The sequence below is a fragment of the Macadamia integrifolia genome, chromosome 13 (genome assembly GCF_013358625.1).
Source record: "Macadamia integrifolia cultivar HAES 741 chromosome 13, SCU_Mint_v3, whole genome shotgun sequence".
Lineage (NCBI taxonomy): Eukaryota > Viridiplantae > Streptophyta > Magnoliopsida > Proteales > Proteaceae > Macadamia > Macadamia integrifolia.
Genome location: NC_056569.1, coordinates 26,368,487 through 26,391,169, shown reverse-complemented (window position 1 = coordinate 26,391,169; position 22,683 = coordinate 26,368,487). Strand labels below are relative to the sequence as shown.

The 22,683-nt window shown below is 41.1% G+C and overlaps 1 protein-coding gene across 1 annotated transcript; it reads left to right on the top strand.

Moving 5' to 3' along the window:
* The first annotated feature begins 6,213 nt into the window (after positions 1 to 6,213).
* On the top strand, positions 6,214 to 21,823 carry LOC122059704 (E3 ubiquitin-protein ligase UPL1-like). Its single transcript, XM_042622697.1, has 15 exons — positions 6,214 to 6,304; positions 6,386 to 6,592; positions 6,807 to 14,846; positions 14,919 to 15,236; positions 15,805 to 16,006; positions 16,109 to 16,395; positions 16,475 to 16,767; positions 17,011 to 18,142; positions 18,236 to 18,382; positions 18,638 to 18,718; positions 18,919 to 19,144; positions 19,228 to 19,367; positions 20,419 to 20,525; positions 20,645 to 20,830; positions 21,331 to 21,823. The coding sequence occupies exons 3-14, from the start codon at positions 7,536 to 7,538 to the stop codon at positions 20,745 to 20,747; spliced, it is 10,347 nt and encodes a 3,448-aa protein (XP_042478631.1). The 5' UTR covers positions 6,214 to 6,304; positions 6,386 to 6,592; positions 6,807 to 7,535; the 3' UTR covers positions 20,748 to 20,830; positions 21,331 to 21,823.
* Positions 21,824 to 22,683: the final 860 nt, after the last annotated feature.

The window sequence follows — 22,683 nt, the reverse complement described above, 5'->3', positions numbered from 1 at the left end:
TGGAGTTTTCAAAGTTATTAAGGGTGTAATGATTGTCATGAAGGGACAGCTAACAGGAAATCTATACAGACTCATAGGGAGCACAGTTATAGGTGGAGCATCTGTGACTACAGATGCAGTATTTGATACAGATGATACCTATCTGTGGCATATGCGGTTAGGGCATATGGGAGAAAGAGGATTGATGGAGCTTCATAAAAGAAAAATGTTGAAGGGAGTAAAAACTTGTAAACTGAACTTCTGCAAGTATTGTGTGTTCGGAAAACAGTGCAAAGTTAGTTTCAAAACTGCAAAACATAAGAGTAAAGGAGTGCTTGATTATGTGCACAGCAATGTATGGGGTCCTTCAACAACAAAATCTAAAGGTGGGGCAGAATACTTCGTGACCTTTGTTGATGATTACTCAAGGAAAGTCTGGATCTACTTCATGAAGCATAAAAGTGAGGTGTTCACTAAATTTAAGGAATGGAAGGCTGAGGTAGAAAGGAAGACAGAAAGAAAATTAAATTCTTGAGAACAGACAATGGAGGAGAGTACACATACAAGCCGTTTCTAGAATTGTGCAAAGCTGAAGGGATTACACGTCACTTCACAGTTCCAAAGACACCACAACAAAATGGTGTAGCTGAAAGGATGAACAGAACACTTCTAGAAAGAGCTCGGAGTATGAGGCTGAATGCAGGGTTGAGCAAGAGATTTTGGGCAGAAGCAGTGAACATGGCATGTTTCCTCATCAATAGGTCTCCATCAAAGGCAATTGATTGTAAAATTCCTGAAGAGGTATGGACAGGAAAACTAGTAGATTATTCTATTCTAAGAATATTTGGTTGTCCAGCCTATGCACATGTTGAGAGTGAGCAGCGTTCCAAGTTAGACTCAAAGTCTAAGCAGTGTATCTTTCTTGGTTTTAAGAAAGGTGTAAAGGGATTCAAGTTGTGGGACCCAAGTTCACAGAAGGTTGTGGTTAGTAGAGATGTTGTGTTTGATGAGTCTCCTGTAGTAAAGTCAAATTACAATTCACAAGCAGTTGGTGAAAATAAAGAAGGTTCTACTGTGCAGGTGGAGTTAGGTGAGTTAGAAACAACAGGAGAGAATGAGTCATCAAGTGACTTACCAGGACAACATGAAGCAGTAGAAGTTCCCTATACTGTGGCAAAGGGTAAAGGGAAGCGTACTCACAAAACACCTATGAGATACGGGTTTGAGGATATGGTTGCCTATGCCCTCACTGTAGGTACAGGTGATCCATCTTCCTACCATGATGCTTTGAGTGATACACAGCATGATAAATGGATGACAGCTATGATGGAGGAAATGGAATCTCTACAGAAGAACAAGACTTGGGAGATTGTGGAAAAACCCAAGGGAAGAAAAATCATTGGGTGTAAATAGGTCTTTCGTAAGAAAGAGGCAGCATATGAGAAGGAGCGTGAAAGGTATAAAGCCAGACTTGTAGCCAAAGGCTATGCACAGAAGGAGGGGATAGATTACAATGAAATATTCTCTCCAGTGGTGAAACACACTTCGATCAGGGTACTACTTGCTTTGGTGGCCATGTATGATTTAGAGCTTGAACAACTTGATGTGAAAACTGCATTTCTTCATGGTGACTTGGAGGAACATATTTACATGGAGCAGCCTGAAAGTTTCAAGGTGCAGGGAAAGGAAGACCATGTTTGTCTGCTTAAGAGGTCGCTTTATGGCCTTAAGCAATCTCCTAGGCAGTGGTACAAGCGCTTTGATTCCCACATGATGAAGATTGGCTACACAAGAAGTGAGTATGATAGTTGTGTTTATTATAAAGTGTCAAGTGACAATTCCATTATTTTGTTGATGATTTATGTTGATGACATGCTCATTGCTGCAAAGAACAAACATGATATAGTCTCTTTGAAGTCTTTGTTGAGTGCTGAATTTGAGATGAAGGATCTTGGTGCTGCTAAGAAGATCCTTGGCATGGAAATCCTTAGGGATAGAAATGCAGGTAAACTTTGGGTAACTCAGAAGAGGTATATTGAAAAGGTGCTAGAGCGTTTCAATATGGAAAAGGCCAAACCGGTTAGCACTCCGTTAGCTGGCCACTTCAAGTTATCTAAAAGGGAATGCCCTACAACACATGAGGAGGTGGAGCAGATGTCTCAAGTCCCTTATGCTAGTGCAGTTGGGAGTCTCATGTATGCTATGGTTTGTAGCAGGCCGGATTTGTCTCATGCAGTCAGCGTTGTTAGCAGATACATGAGTAATCCAGGGAAGGAGCATTGGAATGCAATTAAGTGGATCTTCAGATATTTGAGCAAGACTAAAGATATAGGTGTTATGTTCAGTGGCAAGGGAAGTTCTACAGAATTGGCAGGTTATGTTGATTCTGACTATGCTGGTGATTTAGATAAGAGGAGGTCTACTACAGGGTATGTGTTTACATTGGCTGGTGGACCTATATCATGGAGGGCGATGCTTCAGTCTACAATTGCATTGTCCACTACAGAGGCAGAGTACATGGCAGCAGTTGAGGCTGCCAAGGAAGGAGTCTGGTTGGCTGGACTAGTTCGTGAGTTGGGGTTGGAGCAAGGAGGTACAGTGTTACATTGTGACAGTCAGAGTGCCATACATCTTGCAAAGAATCAGGTGTTTCATGCAAGGACAAAGCATATTGATGTGAGATTTCACAAGATCAGGGAGCTTGTGTTAGAAGGTAGTATTCACTTGAGAAAAATTCATACAGATCTCAATCCTGCAAATTTGTTTACAAAGCCAGTTACTACAGAGAAGTTCGAGTCCTGTTTGGACTTGATTAATATTACTCATTGTTGAAGATGAGGGACGCACCAAACAAGTGCGGGTTTGTACCTCTAATGAGGTACAATGATGAAGACGTCTACAAGTTAATTTTACAGGAGGCTCGACAGAATTCAAGCCAAGGTGGAGATTGTTGGTGTATGATGTCTTGTATTCCGTCGCAGTTTAATCCAGGGAGTACTGATGCAACACCTAGACAGCCAGGACGACGGTCCTGCTAGCCGGTTAGCGGGCCGTGGGGGTTGCAAGGGGGGCAGGAGGTGTAGGGGGGCGCAGCCCCCCGCTCGAATTTTTTTATTTGAGGGCAATTGTAGTTTAATCCGGATTAAGGTGGCAATTGTAGTTTAATCCGGATTAGGGTGGCAATTGTAGTTTAATCCAGATTAGGGTTTTTTTTTTCGCTATATATTTATAGCGAGGGTTTCTTTCTCTGTAATGCAAACAATACTGAGAGGTGTGAGGACGAGCACTGTAACCCTATTCTCCATTGATAGTGAAGCAGGATCTCATCTCATCAGGGACGTAGGCAACCTTGCCGAACCTCATAAAATCCGTGTGCATTGTTTGTGTTTGTTTTTCCATTATCTTCTGCATCGTTTTAGGGTTGCGTTTCTACATAGTTGACTTTAACTCTAATGGCGGGTGCAACAGAGACTCTATCGGAATCTGGATTCCGCTTTTGTACTAGCATTCCACCTGGTTTAAGTTCCCAATCCAAAACCTTCGATCCACCGACACCTCTAGCCAAGTTGCCGTTCAAGGCCGACATCCCCTTAGTCTTCTTCCTCTTCGTTCGCACCATCTCTATTAATCTTTTCTGTCAATTTTTTTCTCCGATCTCCCAAAACAGAATGAGATACTTAGGGCTCCTCATGATTTTCAAAGGGAAATGGAGAAAGAGGGAAAGAAAGGGGTTTTCACTTAAGATGAGGGTAGCTTAGGTATTGGACAAATAGGGGGTATTTTGGGGATTATGAAAAAAATTAACTTGACTTAACAGCCAAAACTAATGGTTGGGGCTGTTAGATAGCATCTTTTTCTTGTAGGGGAGGGTAATGATATTTTCACAAAGGTGGTGGGTCCAGTTGATATTTTGCCTTAGTTCAGGGTGCTGCAGTTGCACGATCGACTTCAAAAAAAAAATCTTTTGATTTGATTTTATTTTGTTTTAGAAATAATTTCCTATGAAATTAGCTAGCTTCTAATTTTAGATTAGTTTCCATTTCAAGTAGTTTCCATTAATTATTTGATTTTTCCTTTATATTAGTCATGTAATAGAGAAGAACTCAGTTTTAGATTTTGAAGAATAGAAATTTGATTGAGAGTTTTTGGTTTTGAAACCATGGCTGCCGATTCCCCCTTCTTCTTTCTCTGAAATTTTCCCATCACTTCTCTTCCATTCTTTTACTTCCCTTTTATTTCTTCTCCTTCTTTTAAATTTCTGGTTTTTCTTCCCTTACCCTGTTCTGGGCGACATTACCATATCTGAAAGGAGGCGTCACTGCAGCTTTGTCTCCAATCGATTGACTCTAGGATTTGGGTCGAAGGTAGCCTATACCTAGGCGACTTACCTCTTGGAGTTTCTGATCTTACGTATCTTCTATGGTGAGAAATCAGAACAACAAACAGACTGAACCCTAGCTTCCGCCAGATTCAGTTGTAGGTTTCACTACAGGTCCGATTAGGAGCTTTTGAGGCTTGTCGAACTTGGGTCTACACTCCTCTTGCTGCTGCGATCCATTCCCGGAAACCTGAGGTCGAGATTTTCTGTCCAAATCCTTCTTGTTCTACCGCCAGCCCTCCTCTCTTAGCACTGGTTCAGTTTATCGTGGAGAAGAAGAAGATCAGTTTTTAAAATTACTGGCTGGACTTTATTTCAGGTTATATTCCCTTTGTTTAAAAATTCAGAATAAGCCCTTATATTAAAGTTTTTAGTTCTAGAACTACCCAGCTGCCTAATAATTATTTCTAAGGCCCTGCTTGTTCCTAAATTTACAAGATTGCCCCCCAACCATTAAATTTGAGATTTTTAGTCATTCTTGTGGGCCTTAAGCGATCCAATCCCTGATTTTGGGAACCCGGATCCGCATCACAGGGGAGGGGAGTGAAGTTTACCCTTTATTTTTTAAGACTTAATGTGAGTTAATGTTGTTTTTTGATGATTTGATGTGGCTTAATATTGATTTTTGACGACTTGATGTGGCTTAATCTTGATTTTTTTATGATACAAGGTATATGTAATGTACCAAATAATGTTGGAAAAGAGGAAAAATAAAAAATAACACCTGGTTGCTTTAGGCACCTTGTTCGCCTTAAGGCGGGTGACTTATCGCCTAAATGCTTAGGCAGCCCTACCATGCACTTGGTTTGCCTTAGCGCCGTGACAACTATGCTTGTATTAGGGCTTCTATATGTGAATATGTAAATAGGAAGCCTGGGGTCTGATTTTGACCTAATCACCAATCTCCCTTTCTCTCCCCCTTTTGCAATCTCTCTTCTCTTCTCCTTTCTCATGCAGGATTGAGAGTCTCTCTCTTGTTCTTTCATTAATGAGCCACACTTCTGATCTACTAATGATATCCCAAAATCAAACTTGGGAAAACCTGGGTGTACCATTCAGTGGAATCCACTAATCTGGTCCGATGATGTGATAATTTAGTAACCTAATTTGGATTATAATTTTCAATTTCCAAAAAGTAAAAAAGGATACTTATATGCGCTAGGAAAACCTAACTTTCACTAGAAGTCTTCTCCAGTACCTTCTTCACATATAACCAGCAAACCCTTGGTAAAAAGTCAATCATGTGAGCAATGACTAATGCAAAAGGTCGTGGCTATAACCAATGGGATCCAAAGGGAAAAGAAAATTTATAGCACAAAAAATTCGGGCAGAGCCAACCATCCCAATTCAATTTTATATTTAATTTGGGTTTCAACTATTGCTCACATTGGACCCGTTTATACTTCTGTTAAATCTTACTTCAATAACTTGAGTGAAGATAGAATGGAAGTTATGAAGCTCTTGGTCCCTTCTTATTTTATTGAGCAAAATGCCACTCAACATAAAGTATTACCAAATTAAGTTTTATCTTAATACTTAACTGCCATGTAAAGCGATTGGAGTTGTTATAAAAAGAGTAGATTTATTAATCAAAGCCACCTTAGCAGTGATGTATAAAATACCGATATAATTACTCAAAATTCAAAACTAACTTATTTTTGGCGTTCTATGTGTGTTGGCTGGAAAATTCTTCTAGGGTATTTTGTTTCCTCAAAATTGTTCTAGTATTGTTGCAGGCTTGCACCATTGTTTCCACTCAGTTCACACTTTCACTATATACTAATTTGTTGACCTTTAAAGATTTCACTTTTGCGAATATATGTACTAACTAATATTTTTATTTGATTCCAGCCTCCAAAAATACGATCCTTTATCAACAGTGTTACTGCTGTTCCACTTGAGAATATCGAAGAGCCCTTAAAAGGTTTCCTTTGGGAGTATGACAAGGTGTGTTTTCTTAATTTTAAGTTATTTGAGTTGAAGCTAAATGCAGTTTCATTGATTCTTGTTCAAATTTACTTGGTGCAGGGGGATTTTCATCACTGGGTTGATCTTTTCAATCATTTTGATTCATTCTTTGAGAAGTACATAAAATCAAGGAAAGATTTACAGTTAGAGGATGACTTTTTGGCTGCTGATCCTCCCTTTCCAAGGGAAGCTGTTCTGCAAATTCTTCGTGTCATTCGAATCATTTTGGAGAACTGTACAAACAAGCACTTCTACAGCTCATATGAGGTATTATGTTTCCTTTATTCAAGGAATACCTTGTTTTTTGTCAATTATGCCAGATGGCGGGAATTTCTGCTGGGGTTTAATCGGTCATTTCCTACCAACTTGTGTTACTAAATAAGACAAATCAATTTGTTTTGCCTATCTGCTGTTTATTATTTTTTACCACTGTATTTTTTTTTTTAATTCTTATTTGTTGTACTTTGTGGCAATGCAGCAGCATCTTTCATCTCTTCTTGGTTCCACTGATCCAGATGTGGTTGAGGCTAGCCTGCAGACTTTGGCTGCATTCTTGAAGAAAACAATTGGGAAGTGCTCCATACGAGATGTGTCTCTGAGTTCGAAGTTATTTGCTTTTTCTCAAGGTTGGGGAGGCAAAGAAGAAGGCCTTGGATTAATTGCATGCTCTGTGGAGAACGCCTGTGACTCAGTTGCATGTGAGTTAGGTTGCGTCCTCCATTTTGAATTTTATGCAGTTAATGATTCATCAGAGTCCACAACTGCTGAACAATCGATCCAAGGTCTGCAAGTTATTCATTTGCCTGACATTAACAGTCATCAAGAGAGTGATCTTGAGCTCCTGAATAAATTAGTGAGAGAGTACAATGTACCTCCTAGTTTAAGGTTTTCACTTTTAACGCGATTGCGATTTGCAAGGGCTTTTGGTTCTTTAGCGTCTAGACAGCAATATATATGCATCCGCTTGTATGCCTTTGTAGTTCTTGTTCAAGCTAGTAATGATGCTGATGACTTGACTGCTTTTTTCAACAACGAACCTGAGTTTATCAATGAACTGGTATCATTATTAAGTCATGAAGATGCAGTTCCTGAAAAGATACGGATTCTGGGTATTCTATCATTGGTTGCTCTTTGCCAAGATCGGTCCCGTCAACCAAGTGTACTGACTGCTGTGACATCTGGTGGGCATCGTGGAATCCTACCCAGTCTTATGCAGAAGGCCATTGATTCTATTACCAGTGACTCCTCAAAATGGTCTGTTGTTTTCTCTGAGGCTCTCTTATCACTTGTCACTGTTTTGGTCTCATCTTCTTCAGGTTGTTCGGCTCTGCGGGAAGCAGGATTTATACCAACTCTTCTTCCCCTTCTTAAAGATACAGATCCCCAACATCTCCATTTGGTCAGCACTGCGGTTCATGTTCTTGAAGCTTTTATGGACTACAGTAACCCAGCTGCTGCATTGTTCAGAGACCTGGGGGGTTTAGATGATACTATTACACGCCTGAAAGTGGAAGTGTCATATGTAGAAAAAGGTTCAAAGAAACATGGTGAAGACTCTCAATGTGGTAAGAAAGGCAAAGAAGTCGTCTTAAGCACTTCCAATGATGTAGATAATATGCAGCCCCTTTACTCTGAAGCTTTAGTTGCTTATCATCGTCGGTTGCTAATGAAAGCTTTGCTCCGTGCTATATCGCTCGGGACATATGCCCCTGGAAGTACAGCTCGCATTTATGGTTCAGAGGAGAGTTTATTGCCACATTGCTTATGCATTATTTTCAGAAGAGCAAAGGATTTTGGCGGTGGTGTGTTCTCACTTGCAGCAACAGTGATGAGCGATCTCATTCACAAAGATCCTACATGTTTTCCTGTGTTAGAGGCGGCTGATCTTCCTTCTGCCTTTTTGGATGCTATAATGGGGAGCATTCTTTGCTCTTCTGAAGCAGTGACTTGCATTCCACAGTGCTTGGATGCCCTGTGCCTGAACAATAATGGCCTCGAGGCTGTGAAGGATCGTAATGCATTGAGGTGCTTTGTCAGAATATTTACTTCCAGAACATATTTGCGCGCACTTACTGGTGACACTCCAGGATCCTTGTCTACTGGACTGGATGAACTAATGCGCCATGCTTCCTCATTGCGTGGGCCTGGAGTAGAGATGCTGATTGAGATTTTGAATGCTATTGTGAAGATTGGATCTGGACTGGTATCTCCTTCATCCACTGACACTATTTGCTCTTCCACACCTGTTCCCATGGAAACTGATGCGGAAGAGAAGAACTTGATGTCATCAGATGATGGAGATTCATCCAAGATGGAATGTGCTGAGCATACAACTGCGCCGTCTTCTGATGGTTCATTTGTGAATGTTGAATCTTTTCTTCCTGAATGCATAAGCAATGCTGCTCGCCTTCTTGAAACAATTCTCCAGAATGCTGACACAAGCCGGGTATTTATTGAGAAGAAGGGTGTTGAAGCTGTTCTGCAGTTATTTACTTTGCCATTAATGCCTCTTTCTGTGTCTGTTGGACAGAGTATATCTGTTGCTTTTAAGAATTTCTCACCTCAGCATTCTGCTGCTCTGGCTCGGGCTGTATGCACGTTCCTGAGGGATCATCTGAAGTTAACTGATGAACTGTTAACATCTGTAGGAGGGACTCAGCTTGCTGAGCTGGAAGCTACAAAACAAACAAAGGTCTTGAGATGTCTTTCCAGTCTGGAAGGTATTCTGTCTCTTGCCAACTTTTTGTTGAAGGGGACTACTACTATGGTATCTGAATTGGGTGCGGCAGATGCTGATGTCTTGAAGGATCTTGGAAAGGCTTACAAGGAAATACTGTGGCATATTTCTTTGTGTAGTGACACCAAGGTGGATGAGAAACGGGATGCTGATCAAGAAAGTGGTTCTGCAGATGTTGCATTGTCTAATGCTGTAGGAAGGGAGAGTGACGATGACGCAAACCTCGTTCCGCCTGTGAGATACATGAATCCTATCTCGGTCTCTTTACGGGATGTTTCTCAGTCCCGCTGGAATGGGGAACATGAGTTTCTGTCGGTGGTTAGAAGTGGTGATGGTTTACATCGTCATGGTAGACAGGGATTAGCACGGTTGCGGGGTGGAAGGTCCAGTCGACAGCTGGAGGTTTCAAACATTGATTCAGAAGTTTCTGGAAATGTATCCGAGACTTCTTCTGCCCAAGATGTTAAAAGGAAAAGCCCTGATGTTATTGTCATGGAAAATCTGAATAAGCTTGCATTTACTATGCGCTCTTTCTATGCAACTCTAGTTAAGGGCTTTACATCTCCAAACCGTCGTAGAGCAGACTCAGGTTCACTGAATTCTGCTTCTAAGAGTCTTGCAACTGCAATGGCTAAAATTTTCCATGAGGCTCTCTGTTTCCCAGGGCATCTTACAACTGCTGGTCTTGAAACTTCATTATCGGTGAAGTGCCGGTATCTAGGAAAGGTTGTGGATGACATGGCTGCACTAACATTTGATAGCAGAAGACGTGCATGCAATACTGCCCTGGTAAATAACTTTTATGTGCATGGAACCTTCAAGGAGCTTTTGACAACATTTGAGGCTACAAGCCAGTTGCTCTGGACGCTTCCTTATTCTATACCTCCATCTGGTATTGATCAAGAAAAGGCAGTTGAAGGGAGCAAATTGTCTCACAGTATATGGTTGCTTGATACATTACAGAATTACTATAGAATGCTCGAGTATTTTGTTAATTCTGCTTTTCTCTTGTCTCCAACTTCTGCATCTCAGGCTCAGCTACTTGTTCAGCCTGTTGCTGCAGGACTGTCCATTGGGTTATTCCCTGTTCCGAGAGACCCAGAAGTGTTTGTACGTATGTTACAATCTCAGGTTCTAGATGCGATACTTCCAGTATGGAACCATCCCATGTTTCCTAATTGCAGTCCGGTTTCTATCACGTCAATGGTTTCACTTGTTACTCATATATACTCTGGCGTTGGAGATGTAAAACGGGGTCGGAATGTTGTTGGAGGAAGCACAGGCCAACGTTTCATGGGTCCCCCGCCAGATGAAGCTACTATTGCTACTATAGTCGAGATGGGTTTTAGTAGAGCAAGAGCAGAGGAAGCACTGAGACGGGTAGAAACAAATAGTGTTGAGATGGCTATGGAGTGGTTGTTTAGTCACGCTGAAGATCCTGTGCAGGAAGATGATGAACTGGCTAGGGCACTTGCATTGTCATTGGGAAATTCATCAGAAACGGCAAAAGAGGATAGCACTGATAAGCCACGAGACATATTGGCAGAAGACAAAGGAGCAGAACCACCTCCTATTGATGATGTTCTTGCTGCGTCTATGAGGTTGTTTCAAAGCACCGATTCAGTGGCCTTCCCTTTGACAGATTTGCTTGTGACTCTTTGCCATCGAAACAAAGGAGAAGATCGTCCGAAGGTGGTGTCTTATCTTATTCAGCAATTGAAGCTTTGTCCATCAGATTTTTCTAGGGATACCAATGCATTGTGTACAATATCACATATTCTGGCCTTGCTTCTTTCTGAAGATGGTAGTGCACGAGAAATTGCTGCAAAAGATGGTCTTGTCCCCACTGCAATAGATGTATTGACAAATTTCAAGTTGAAAAATGAATCAGGAGATGTGGTTCTTGCACCAAAATGTCTGAGCGCTTTGCTACTTATCATTGACATCATGTTGGAGTCCAAACCCCGAGTTTCATCTGAAAGTGCTGAAGGAGTTGTCTCAGAATCTTTAGTTGACTCATCTGAAGAGAATGCTTCGTCATTGCTGCCTACAGAGAAAAAATTTGCTTCAGATGCCAATGAAAAACAATCTGGCAATGCTTTTAATAAGATCCTTGGGGAGTCTACTGGTTATATGACTCTTGACGAGTGTCGTAGGGCCCTAGCACTTTCTTGTGAGCTAATAAAGCAGCATGTTCCTGCTCTGGTAATGCAGGCTGTTCTACAGTTATGTGCTCGTTTGACTAAAACACATGCTATGGCTTTGCAATTCCTTGAGAATGGAGGATTGGCTGCTCTTTTTAGTCTTCCAAGAAGTTGTTTCTTTCCTGGGTATGACAGTGTGGCATCTGCTATTATTAGGCATCTCCTTGAAGATCCGCAAACCTTACAAACAGCAATGGAGTTGGAGATACGACAGACACTGACTGGCATCCTCAGCCGGCAAGCTGGTCGTCTTTCACCTAGAACATTTTTGACATCCATGGCACCTGTTATATCCAGAGATCCTGAGATCTTTATGAAAGCTGCAGCTGCTGTTTGTCAGTTGGAATCTTCTGGAGGGAGGACTAATGTTATCTTATCAAAGGAAAAAGAGAAGGAGAAGGACAAAATGAAAGCATCTGGTGTTGAGGTTGGGTCTTCTCATGAATGTGTTCGGCTGCCTGAAAATAAGCTTCATGATGGACCGGGTAAATGTTCTAAAGGCCACAAAAGGATTCCTGCAAATCTTACTCAAGTAATTGATCAGCTTCTAGAAATAATTATGAGTTACCCATTGCCAAAGAAACTGGATGAGTGTACTAGCTTTTTATCTCCTATGGAGGTAGATGAACCTGCTACCAAGGAGAAGGGAAAGTCAAAGGTTGATGACACAAAGAAAATGGATTCTGATAACCTCTCAGAGAGGTCAGCCATGCTAGCTAAGGTGACTTTCGTGCTCAAGTTGATGAGTGATATTCTGCTCATGTATGTTCATGCTGTTGGTGTTATTCTGAGAAGAGATATGGAGACATGTCAACTCCGCGGATCCAATCAAGTAGATGGGCCTGGACATGGTGGGATACTTTATCATATTTTGCACTGGCTTCTTCCTTTATCGTCAGATAAAAAAACAGAAGCAACTGAAGAATGGAGAGATAAGCTGTCTGAAAAGGCTTCATGGTTTTTGGTAGTGCTATGCGGTCGTTCTGGTGAAGGGCGCAGACGAGTGATTGGTGAAATAGTGAGAGCATTTTTATCATTCTCAACTTCTGGGATCAATTCTTCCAACAACTTTTTATTGCCAAATAGAAAGGTCTTAGCCTTTGCTGACTTGGTTAATTCCATTTTGTCCAAAAATTCATCTTCCAGCAACTTGCCTGGTCCTGGTTGCTCACCAGACATAGCAAAAACCATGATAGATGGAGGAATGGTCCAAGCTCTTACTGGTATTCTTCAGGTAATTGACTTGGATCATCCTAATGCTCCAAAAGCCGTAAATCTTATAGTCAAGGCTTTGGAGAGCTTAACAAGGGCTGCTAATGCTAGTGAGCAAGTGTACAAATCAGATGGGGCCAACAAGAAAAGGTCTACAGGCACAAATGGAAGAACAGAAGATCAGACAAATACTCTCTCTTTCAGAGAAGCTGTGGAAAATGATCAGAACCGGAACAGTCAACAGGAAGCCAGAGATACCACGCAGACTGAACAGCAGCAGCAGCAGGGAACTTCTCATAGTGCAGGGGATCATGATGGGAATCTAAGCCAGACAGTGGAGCATGATATGAGAATAGAGGTGGAGGCTACAACTGCAAACCCACCTAGGGGACACGGGGTGGAGTTTCCGCAAGAAGAGATGGTAGAAGGTGATGTCTTACGCAATACAGATGGAGTTGAAATGACTTTCCGAGTTGAGCATAGGACAGATGATGACATGGGTGATGAAGATGATGAAGACATGGGGGATAATGGTGAGGATGATGATGAAGATGATGATGAGGATGATGATGAAGATGAGGATATAGTGGAAGAGGGTGCTGCCTTGATGTCTCTCGCTGATACAGATGTCGAGGACCATGATGATAATGGTCTAGGAGATGATTACAATGATGATATCATGGATGAAGAAGATGATGATTTCCATGAGAATCGTGTTATAGAAGTGAGATGGAGGGAAGGCCTGGATGGTTTAGATCATTTGCAGGTTCTTGGGCGACCCGGAGCTGCAAGTGGTCTGATTGATGTTGCATCCGAGCCTTTCCAAGGGGTTAATGTTGATGACATTTTTGGTCTTCGCCGGTCCTCAGGTGCTGAGCGCCGCCGTCAAAATAATAACAGGACTTTACTTGAGCGATCTGGTCTAGATGGAAGTGGTTTCCAACATCCACTTCTCCTGAGGCCATCCCAGTCAGGGGATTCAGCTTCCTTGTGGTCTTTGAGTGGAAACTCATCAAGAGATTTAGAAGCTCTGTCAGCTGGAAGTTTTGATGTAGCCCATTTCTATATGTTTGATGCTCCTGTTCTTCCATCTGAACATGGATCAGCTACTCTCTTTGGTGATCGCTTGGTCGGTGCAGCACCTCCACCTCTGATTGATTTTTCGCTGGGTATGGATCCCTTACATTTGGCAGGGCGAAGGGGACTAGGTGATTGTCGTTGGACTGATGATGGTCAGCCACAGGCTGGTGGTCAAGCTGCTGCCATTGCACAGGTAGTGGAGGAACTATTTATTTCTCAGTTGCGTAGTGTGGCTCCTGCAAACTGTCCTCCAGCTCAAAGGCAGTCTGAGAACTCTGAGCCACAGGACAGACAACAATCAGATGTCCCAATAAATGTTGATCGTCTACCATTAGTAGTGGGTGACAATGCCATCAGCCAACAGAATGAAGCAGTGTGTGAAGAAATTGCTGCAGAATCAGCACATCATCAAGAGAATCATGCGGATGAAAGTGATTCACATCTTCCTGAAACATCTAATGGACAAGCCAATGCAGATTCTGCCGCACATGAATCAGATGAGGGTCTGCTAGCACAGGAATCTATGTCAAGACAACCAAATATGTCTCCAAATGGTAATGAAAGTATGGAAATTGCGGATGTTGGTACTACTGCTGGGCATTCGGAGGCCATCCCTGAGCTTGTTACACCGTCCACTGAGTTACTTGGTGATCCTCAGAGTCAAGATGGATTTTCGCTGCATGCAAATTCCAGGGATGCAGTACTTCGAAATGCATGTTGTGATGGGCCTCCAAGAACAGATAGCCAGTCCAGTAACCTTGTTGTGGTGGATTCTGGTTCAGAATTGCCTGATGTAGGTGATTGTCATACTTCTCCCGTTCAAGTGAATGCTGATGTTGATATGGATGGTGCAGACACTGCAGATACAGAAGGAAATCAAACCGAGCATCACTTGCCTGTTTCTGATAATGGTGCCGATGATGCATCAGCTATGCGAAGCCCTGTAATTGCACAAGATGCTAATCATGCAGATCAAACTAGTATTAATGATGGGGAATCTAGTGCAAACACTATTGACCCAACCTTCTTGGACGCGCTACCTGACGATCTACGGGCGGAAGTTCTAGCTTCCCAACAAGCACAGTCTGTTCCTGCTTCGACTTATTTACCCCCATCTGCAGAAGATATTGACCCTGAGTTTTTAGCTGCCCTCCCTCCAGATATTCAAGCAGAAGTTTTAGCACAGCAACGAGCGCAAAGGGTACAATCTCAGCAAGCTGAAGGACAACCAGTTGACATGGACAATGCCTCTATAATTGCTACCTTCCCTGCTGATTTGCGTGAGGAGGTGAGAATCTATTCATATCTCTTGTTTGTTAATTGTTAAGTTGTATTGAAATGCTCATTTGTTTCTATTCAGGTTCTTTTAACTTCTTCTGAAGCGGTTTTGTCTGCACTACCTTCTCCATTACTTGCTGAAGCTCAAATGCTCAGAGATAGAGCTATGAGTCATTATCAGGCTCGTAGTCTGTTTGGAAGCAGCCACAGGCTTAACGGCAGGCGGAATAGCCTTGCTTTTGATAGGCAGACAGTTATGGATAGGGGAGTTGGAGTTACAATAGGTCGGAGGGCAGTTTCTGCCATTGCAGACAGCTTGAAGGTGAAGGAAGTTGAAGGTGCACCTCTTTTGGATGCCGATGCTTTGAAAGCATTGATTCGGCTCCTACGGTTAGCACAGGTAATGGTCTAGTCCACTGAAAAGCAGTGGACCAAGGTGTTTCCCTTTCTATTAGAAAATCTTTGATAATTTTTATTCTTAAAATGTTTCATATGGTTAGAAGTATTTTTGAATTTGAAAAAAATGAGATTTATGGACAGAAAAATTATAGGAACAGGTGTGACAGTTGGTGAAATGGTGAAGTATGGTTACAAGTACATTTTGAAACATTACCAGCACAGATTAGTCAGGTACCAGCCAGAATAGTTGGATCATATGGATGCATTTGTAGTATTGTATGTTCTTATGAAGCAATTCTAGATATATACATTATATGTTCTCTGTTTGTTAGATTGAATGTGTTGTAACATGTGTGGAATTTAGACATTTGATGAGTACATCTTGCTTTGGACGGAGCTAATGTCATCATTGACCAGATTGAGATTTTATATCTACTTCATTAAATTTTTTCTTTGATAAACACTTGCTCTTTTTGTTTTTTTTTTTATTTTTTGGTAAATTGTATTGCTAACATGGTGGACCTCAGTACCTCACTCCCACCTTTTTCTTCTATCCTTTGCATGTGAAGCCCCTCGGTAAAGGTCTTCTGCAGAGGCTCTTGTTGAACCTATGTGCACATAGTGTTACACGTGCAGTTCTACTTCACCTTCTGCTTGATATGATCAAACCTGAAGCTGAAGGTTTTGATGGTGGATCAACACTAGCTACTTCTCAGAGGCTGTATGGTTGTCAATGGAATGTTGTTTATGGCCGATCACAGCTATCAGATGGTACTACTTTTGACTGATATGAATATGATCATTAATTACTTTTGAACTCTTCTGTTTCTAAGCATAGATTTTTTTATTTTGGGTTTTGTTGGTCTTATGTAGGTCTTCCACCACTTGTATCGCGTCGAATTCTTGAGATTCTGACATATCTGGCAACCAATCATTCTGCTGTTGCAAATATCCTTTTGTATTTTGATCCTTCATTGATCCCCGAATCTCCAAGTCATGATTCAGAAGCGAAGAAGGAGAAAGGTAAACAGAAAATTATGGAAGGAATGGATTCATCGAACCAACTGGAAACCTCTAAGAAAGGGAATATACCTCTAGTATTGTTCCTGAAGCTCTTAAATCAACCTCTGTTCTTACGCAGTAGTGCGCATCTTGAGCAGGTACTAATTAGGTCCTGAAAGACATCCAGTTTTCCCATTTCCATTCTCTTGGTAATTTGTTCCAAAATATCTTCTGCAGGTCATGGGTCTGCTTCAAGTAATTGTTTATACTGCAGCATCAAAGGTCGAGTGGCAGCCTCATTCTGGACAGGTTGCGGCATATTCACAGAGTGTGCCTGTTGATGAAGTCTCAGGTGATATACAGACAAATCCACCTATAGCTGAACCGGATCCCAATCAACAACTGGATGGAAGCACCAGTGCTGGAGTTTCCACTTCTGATGGGAAGAAAAATTTCAGTCCATATGATGTCTTCTTGCACCTCCCGGAGTCTGACTTGCGAAATCTGTGTAGCCTTCTTGCTCATGAGGGGTAATTTTCATGGGCTGATCCTTAGTTCTGGATGTTATATTTGGTTAATGAGTTTGCTACTGGGTTTTATGAGTTCAATTTATTTATGAACCAATTCCTCTCTCTCTCTCTCTCTCTCTGATGCATACACCTACACTCTCTCACCAACACTAAATCCAGACTCACACAACCCCTTGAGCACATTCAATGCATCTCTATTTATGGTGGAGTAGTATATTGACTACTTTTGTTACAATTTACTAGGCTTTCGGATAAAGTCTATGTGCTTGCGGCTGAGGTACTGAAGAAGTTGGCCTTTGTAGCTGCACCACACCGGAAAATCTTTACTTTAGAGTTAGCAGGTTTAGCTGATGGTTTGAGTAGTTCAGCGGTTGGTGAACTTGTTACCCTGAGGAATACACAGATGCTTGGGTTAAGTGCTGGCTCAATGGCAGGGGCTGCAATCTTACGTGTGCTTCAAGCACTTAGTACACTCACTTCCCCTGTCATTGATGCTAATAAGGGTCAAGAAGATGATGAGGAACGGGAAGAACAAAGCATCATGTGGAAGTTAAATGTTGCACTTGAGCCGTTGTGGCAAGAATTGAGTGACTGTATTAGCTCAACAGAGACAAAACTAGGCCAGGGTTCCTCCTCATCTCCAATTGAAAATACAAACACTACAGATCCTGCTGGAGGCGCCTCCTCTCTTTCCCCTCCACTTCCTCCTGGAACTCAGAGGCTTTTGCCATTTATTGAGGCCTTTTTCTTTTTATGTGAAAAGCTACAAGCAAATCAGTCCATCATGCAGCAAGATAATGTCAATGTTACTGCAAGAGAAGTGAAAGAATCTGCTGGAAGTTCCTCAGCAGTGTCCACTAAATGTGGTGTGGCTGCTCAGAGACGACCTGATGGTGCCATCACCTTCACAAGGTTCACTGAGAAGCACCGTCGCCTGTTGAATGCTTTCATCAGACAGAATCCTGGGTTACTGGAGAAATCACTCTCGATGATGTTGAAAACACCAAGGTTGATTGACTTTGATAACAAGAGAGCATATTTCCGCTCAAGAATCAGGCAACAGCATGAGCAACACCCTTCTGCCCCTCTGCGCATAAGTATTCGCCGGGCATATGTCCTAGAGGACTCCTATAATCAATTGCGAATGCGTCCAAGTCTCGATCTCAAGGGACGATTGACTGTTCAATTTCAAGGTGAAGAAGGGATTGATGCTGGTGGTCTGACAAGAGAATGGTATCAGTTGCTTTCGAGGGTCATATTTGATAAAGGAGCTTTGCTTTTCACGACTGTGGGGAACAATTCAACATTTCAACCAAACCCCAATTCTGTGTATCAAACTGAACATCTTTCCTACTTCAAATTTGTGGGCCGTGTGGTATTTTCCATATACCTGTTTACTTTTTAATATCCTTCAATTTTTTTGTTGTTGATCTTTCTGATACTGGACTTTTATCTGCCCTTTCTGCAGGTGGCTAAGGCACTCTTTGATGGTCAACTTTTAGATGTTTACTTCACTCGCTCCTTCTACAAGCACATACTTGGTGTCAAGGTGACTTATCATGATATAGAAGCAGTAGATCCTGATTACTATAAGAACTTGAAATGGATGTTGGAGGTAAGTGTAATCTCTAATGTAAAATCTATTAGTTGTTTGGTAGTATTTATATCATGGTTTTAGGAATAGGAGCAGATAGGCCAAGTCTGCCCTATTCGGGCCGATTCTAGGGCTTTTTTACCAATTCCAGCTGGATCGGAATCAGAATCGGAATCGGAATCGGAATCGGTGGAGGCCGATCTCATTGCTGATCCTGCTTCCTTGAATCATGGTTAACGTGGGAAATGCTAACTTTTTTTCCCCTGTTTAAATCAGAATGATGTGACTGATATACCTGACCTGACATTTAGCATGGATGCTGATGAGGAGAAGCACATACTTTACGAGAAAACTGAGGTACGAAGATTGCCAAAGTGTACATTATACATGCAATTTCACTTTTCAGCCTATTCAAACTTCTTCTTGTTCTGAATTTTGATGTCCATAACTGCATCCCGCCATCTATTGCGTTAATATGCATTTGTGCTACATATATTTCCAATTTATGTCAAGTCTCTTTAATTCTCGTTCTTTGCAATGGTCATACTTTTGGAAAGGTCACCGATTACGAGCTTATTCCTGGAGGAAGAAATATCAGAGTCACAGAAGAAACAAAGCATGAGTATATAGACCTTGTGGCTGACCACATTCTGACAAATGCCATCCGTCCTCAAATTAACTCCTTCCTAGAAGGTTTTAATGAATTGGTTCCTCGAGATCTTATTGCGATTTTTAATGATAAAGAACTTGAGCTTCTAATCAGCGGACTTCCAGAAATCGATTGTGAGTTTACTTATCATAACACATTACATGTATACTATCATCTGCACCCTCAGATTTGTAACATTTCCTCTTTCCCTATACAGTGGATGATTTGAAGGCCAATACTGAGTATACTGGTTATACAGCGGCTTCTAGTATTGCACAGTGGTTTTGGGAGGTTGTCAAAGCCTTCAACAAGGAGGATATGGCAAGGTTGTTGCAGTTTGTCACTGGAACGTCAAAGGTATTTATTTTGTCAATTGATCTATTTGCATGTTGTTTGATGTTTGAGATTATCATCATAAATTGACAGGCTTACAATTCAAAAAGCTACATCTTGGCTTCCTTCTTCTTTTTTTTTTTGGGGGGGGGGGGGTGTGAAGGTTTAAGGTTTTACCCCCATATCAAAAATTACCCAAAAATTTCAGGAAATAAAGACCTGTGATCCTCACATAATCACACAGCTGTAGTTCTGAATAGTCCAGAAAAAATATTCAATTTTAATGGTGTGATTGATAAAATAATAGGTATTAAAATATAATCTTAATTCTGGAACATTTGGAATTGTGACAATGCCATTTCCTTGTTGCTCAGTCTCGTACTTTGTACTCAGTTATTTATGTGCAAAGTGATTTATTGAGCTCCCTATTTCCTTTGGGATGGCTGTGGTGATGAAAGGTGTAGTAACTGTGTTAATATTGACATGCCTTCCATCACTCATTGGTTTCGAACCCTTGGAATTGGAGAATCTGGTGCATCTTTCTTCGCTCTCCTCTTGAGGAGCTCAAACTTGGTGTAGGCGCAGTGGCTCGCCTATGTGAATGCACCCTTGTAGTCATCATCTTGATTTGCTTTTGTATTTTAGAGTGAGGGACTTTCAATTCCTGATTTATCATTCTACTGTAACTTACATTTTACTTCTTAGATCCTTTCCCCTTATTCTTTGACTTTCTCTATCTCCTTGCTTTCACCATGCATCAGGCCAGCCTCAACTTAGTTGTTGCTTGTCTGTTGTATGACCTCTTGGTAATCTGTCTGCAAAATGCCAGCTGCTTATTATTTTGAGCTGTGGTAGGGGATGTTGGAAAGGTTATGCAATATTGATCCATTATATTGCTGAAAAATCTTGGAATGGAACCAAAATTCATGCCATCTGAAAATTTGAAATAAAGTACTCAAAGAACTGTTTATTGATCCATTATATTGCTGGAAAAATCTTGGAATGGAGCCAAAATTCACGCCATCTGAAAATTTGAAATAAAGTACTCAAAGAACTGTTTGTTTGATGGGATTAGGTTCCCTTGGAGGGTTTTAAAGCACTGCAAGGCATCTCTGGTCCTCAACGTTTTCAGATCCACAAAGCATATGGTGCTCCAGAGAGACTACCTTCAGCTCATACCTGGTTAGTGTATTAGATTACTTTGCGAGGATGATGCAGTTGTCAAGTTGTTACTACTTTTCTGGTAGCAACTAGGTTTTTAGTAGAAATACTTCCTGTTAATGGTTCTTGTCTCTTCTCAGCTTCAATCAGCTAGACCTCCCGGAGTATTCCTCCAAGGAGCAGCTTCAGGAGCGCCTGCTGCTTGCGATCCATGAAGCAAGTGAAGGTTTTGGCTTTGGTTGATGCAAGTTTCTCTAAGATCACTTTCTCCAAGATGATCTTACTTCAACAACACCAGCAACCTCTCTTCATGTTGTCATGTACAGGTTAGCTGCATATCTCTTGTATGATTTTCTTCTTTATCAATCAACTTGCTTCCTATACAAAATGAGCTACCAAAATTATGGTCCTGTATTCTTGAATTAAAAATTTGAGTGAAGTAATTCTCGATGGAGATTCGTCTTTAAAAGCTTTTGCCTAACACCTGCTGGAAAAGGTACTGAGATCCATTATTGGAATATCATGAGTCGTATATGTTTGGTTAGATCAAAGTTCTACAAGGATCAACATTTTTGGGTTGCTGTTTCCATTTTGTTGGGTCTAGTTTCCTTTATCATGTGTGCTAGATTTTGCTTCCTTTCTTCTCTTCAAACTAATAAAGTAGAGATATACTGGTATCTTTCTTATTCGCTTGATGACAAATGACTGCTCATGTTATTCGGAGTAGAATTTAGAATAAAGTAATGTAATTGTAATAATTTTAATTCCTTATATGAGATTTCACAAATGTAAGCTCACTTCCGGCTGCTGCTGATGATTTCTGCAGATAGAGAGCAACTGATTTGAGGCAAAAGAAACGGATAATCATTTAATGAGTAGCTGAATCTCAGGGGCAGAAAACGCCAAATGAAATTCAAAAAGATATATAGATTTTTGGAAAAATACAAGCTTCTGCACTTGTAAGAGCCCATGAAGATTTTGCATCAGTGCGGATAACTGCAGCAGTTTGCCCATCACCAAGTCAAGCTATTTGGGAAGTTTGTAGTGATTTGACATGAATATGCCTCCTTTTGCCTGTAACTACTTAATAGTTCTTTTACCTTTCTAGTCCTATCGGCCAGTTTGCTTCTGGTTGCCTTCTACCCTACCCATGTGGTTTCCTTTTCCAGGTTACCTTTTCTTTTTTTGAGGTTGGTAACTTGGGTTGTGAATATGGGGCACCTGGTGAGATGAATAATTTGGCAGTTCTATATGTTTATTTTTTGGGAAGTTGTATAGATGTATTTCTCCCTTGAAAATTAATTCAGGTTTTTTTTTTTAATTATTATTATTATTACTATTATTTAATATATGGAACACATATTGTGTTTCTAAATTCATCCCTGTGTGTGTGTTTGTGTGCATAAACTTCTCAGCCAATTCCTTTGCATCAGCAAAATTTCTTGAAAGGGGAAAAAAGAGGATGGAAGGCAGAGCTCAACATGGAATCAGGTAAGCTGAGGAAGACCAATGGCCATGTCTGACAACAGTTTGCTTTAACTAGCAGAATGTCTAAACATTGTCTAAACATGAAAAGAGGCTGAAAATAACAGGAAAAATCCTTAATATCATGAAGGAAAGGAGCTGGTGTAGGATAGGTTGAGGGGATTCAACAAGGAGATGACCAAAACCCTAGTTTTGAGGTGAGTTGTTTTGATTATTGCAATAGAGACAGTTTGATGGCTGGATTTATGAGCATAATAACCTTTCTGAATTTATGAAGAGAGAGAGAGAGAGAGAGAGAGAGAGAGAGAGAGAGGTCAACACAATAAACTTGATTAGTGTGGGAAGTGCTTGAAAATGGACAATGGAGGAATACTAGTACAATATCCTATGGTAAGTCTAATTTTATTCTTGTATTTCATTAGGTTGAGAGATGCCATAACCCAGTAGTATATGCTGAACTTTTCTCACGAGTGGAAGTACTAAATGCTAGCCGTACGATATTGTAAAAATACGCTTTGTAACACAATACGCCTGACATGGACCGTTGGATCAAGTAGAAGTCCAAATTTTGAAAGGCTTACTTAGACATCCCAATTCACCTCCTATGGATTAGTACTTAAAATGCGTATCACTCTCAAGTCTCAACAAGGGTTATAAATCACGGTATCAAGTATTGTATCGCTCAATACCATAT

Coding starts and splice junctions, on each gene's coding strand:
- LOC122059704 (XM_042622697.1), top strand. CDS start 7,536: ATGCAGAAGGCCATTGATTCTATTACCAGTGACTCCTCAAAATGGTCT. Junction 16,396..16,474: donor GTAGTGCGCATCTTGAGCAG/GTACTAATTAGG, acceptor TATCTTCTGCAG/GTCATGGGTCTGCTTCAAGT. Junction 20,526..20,644: donor CTACCTTCAGCTCATACCTG/GTTAGTGTATTA, acceptor GTCTCTTCTCAG/CTTCAATCAGCTAGACCTCC.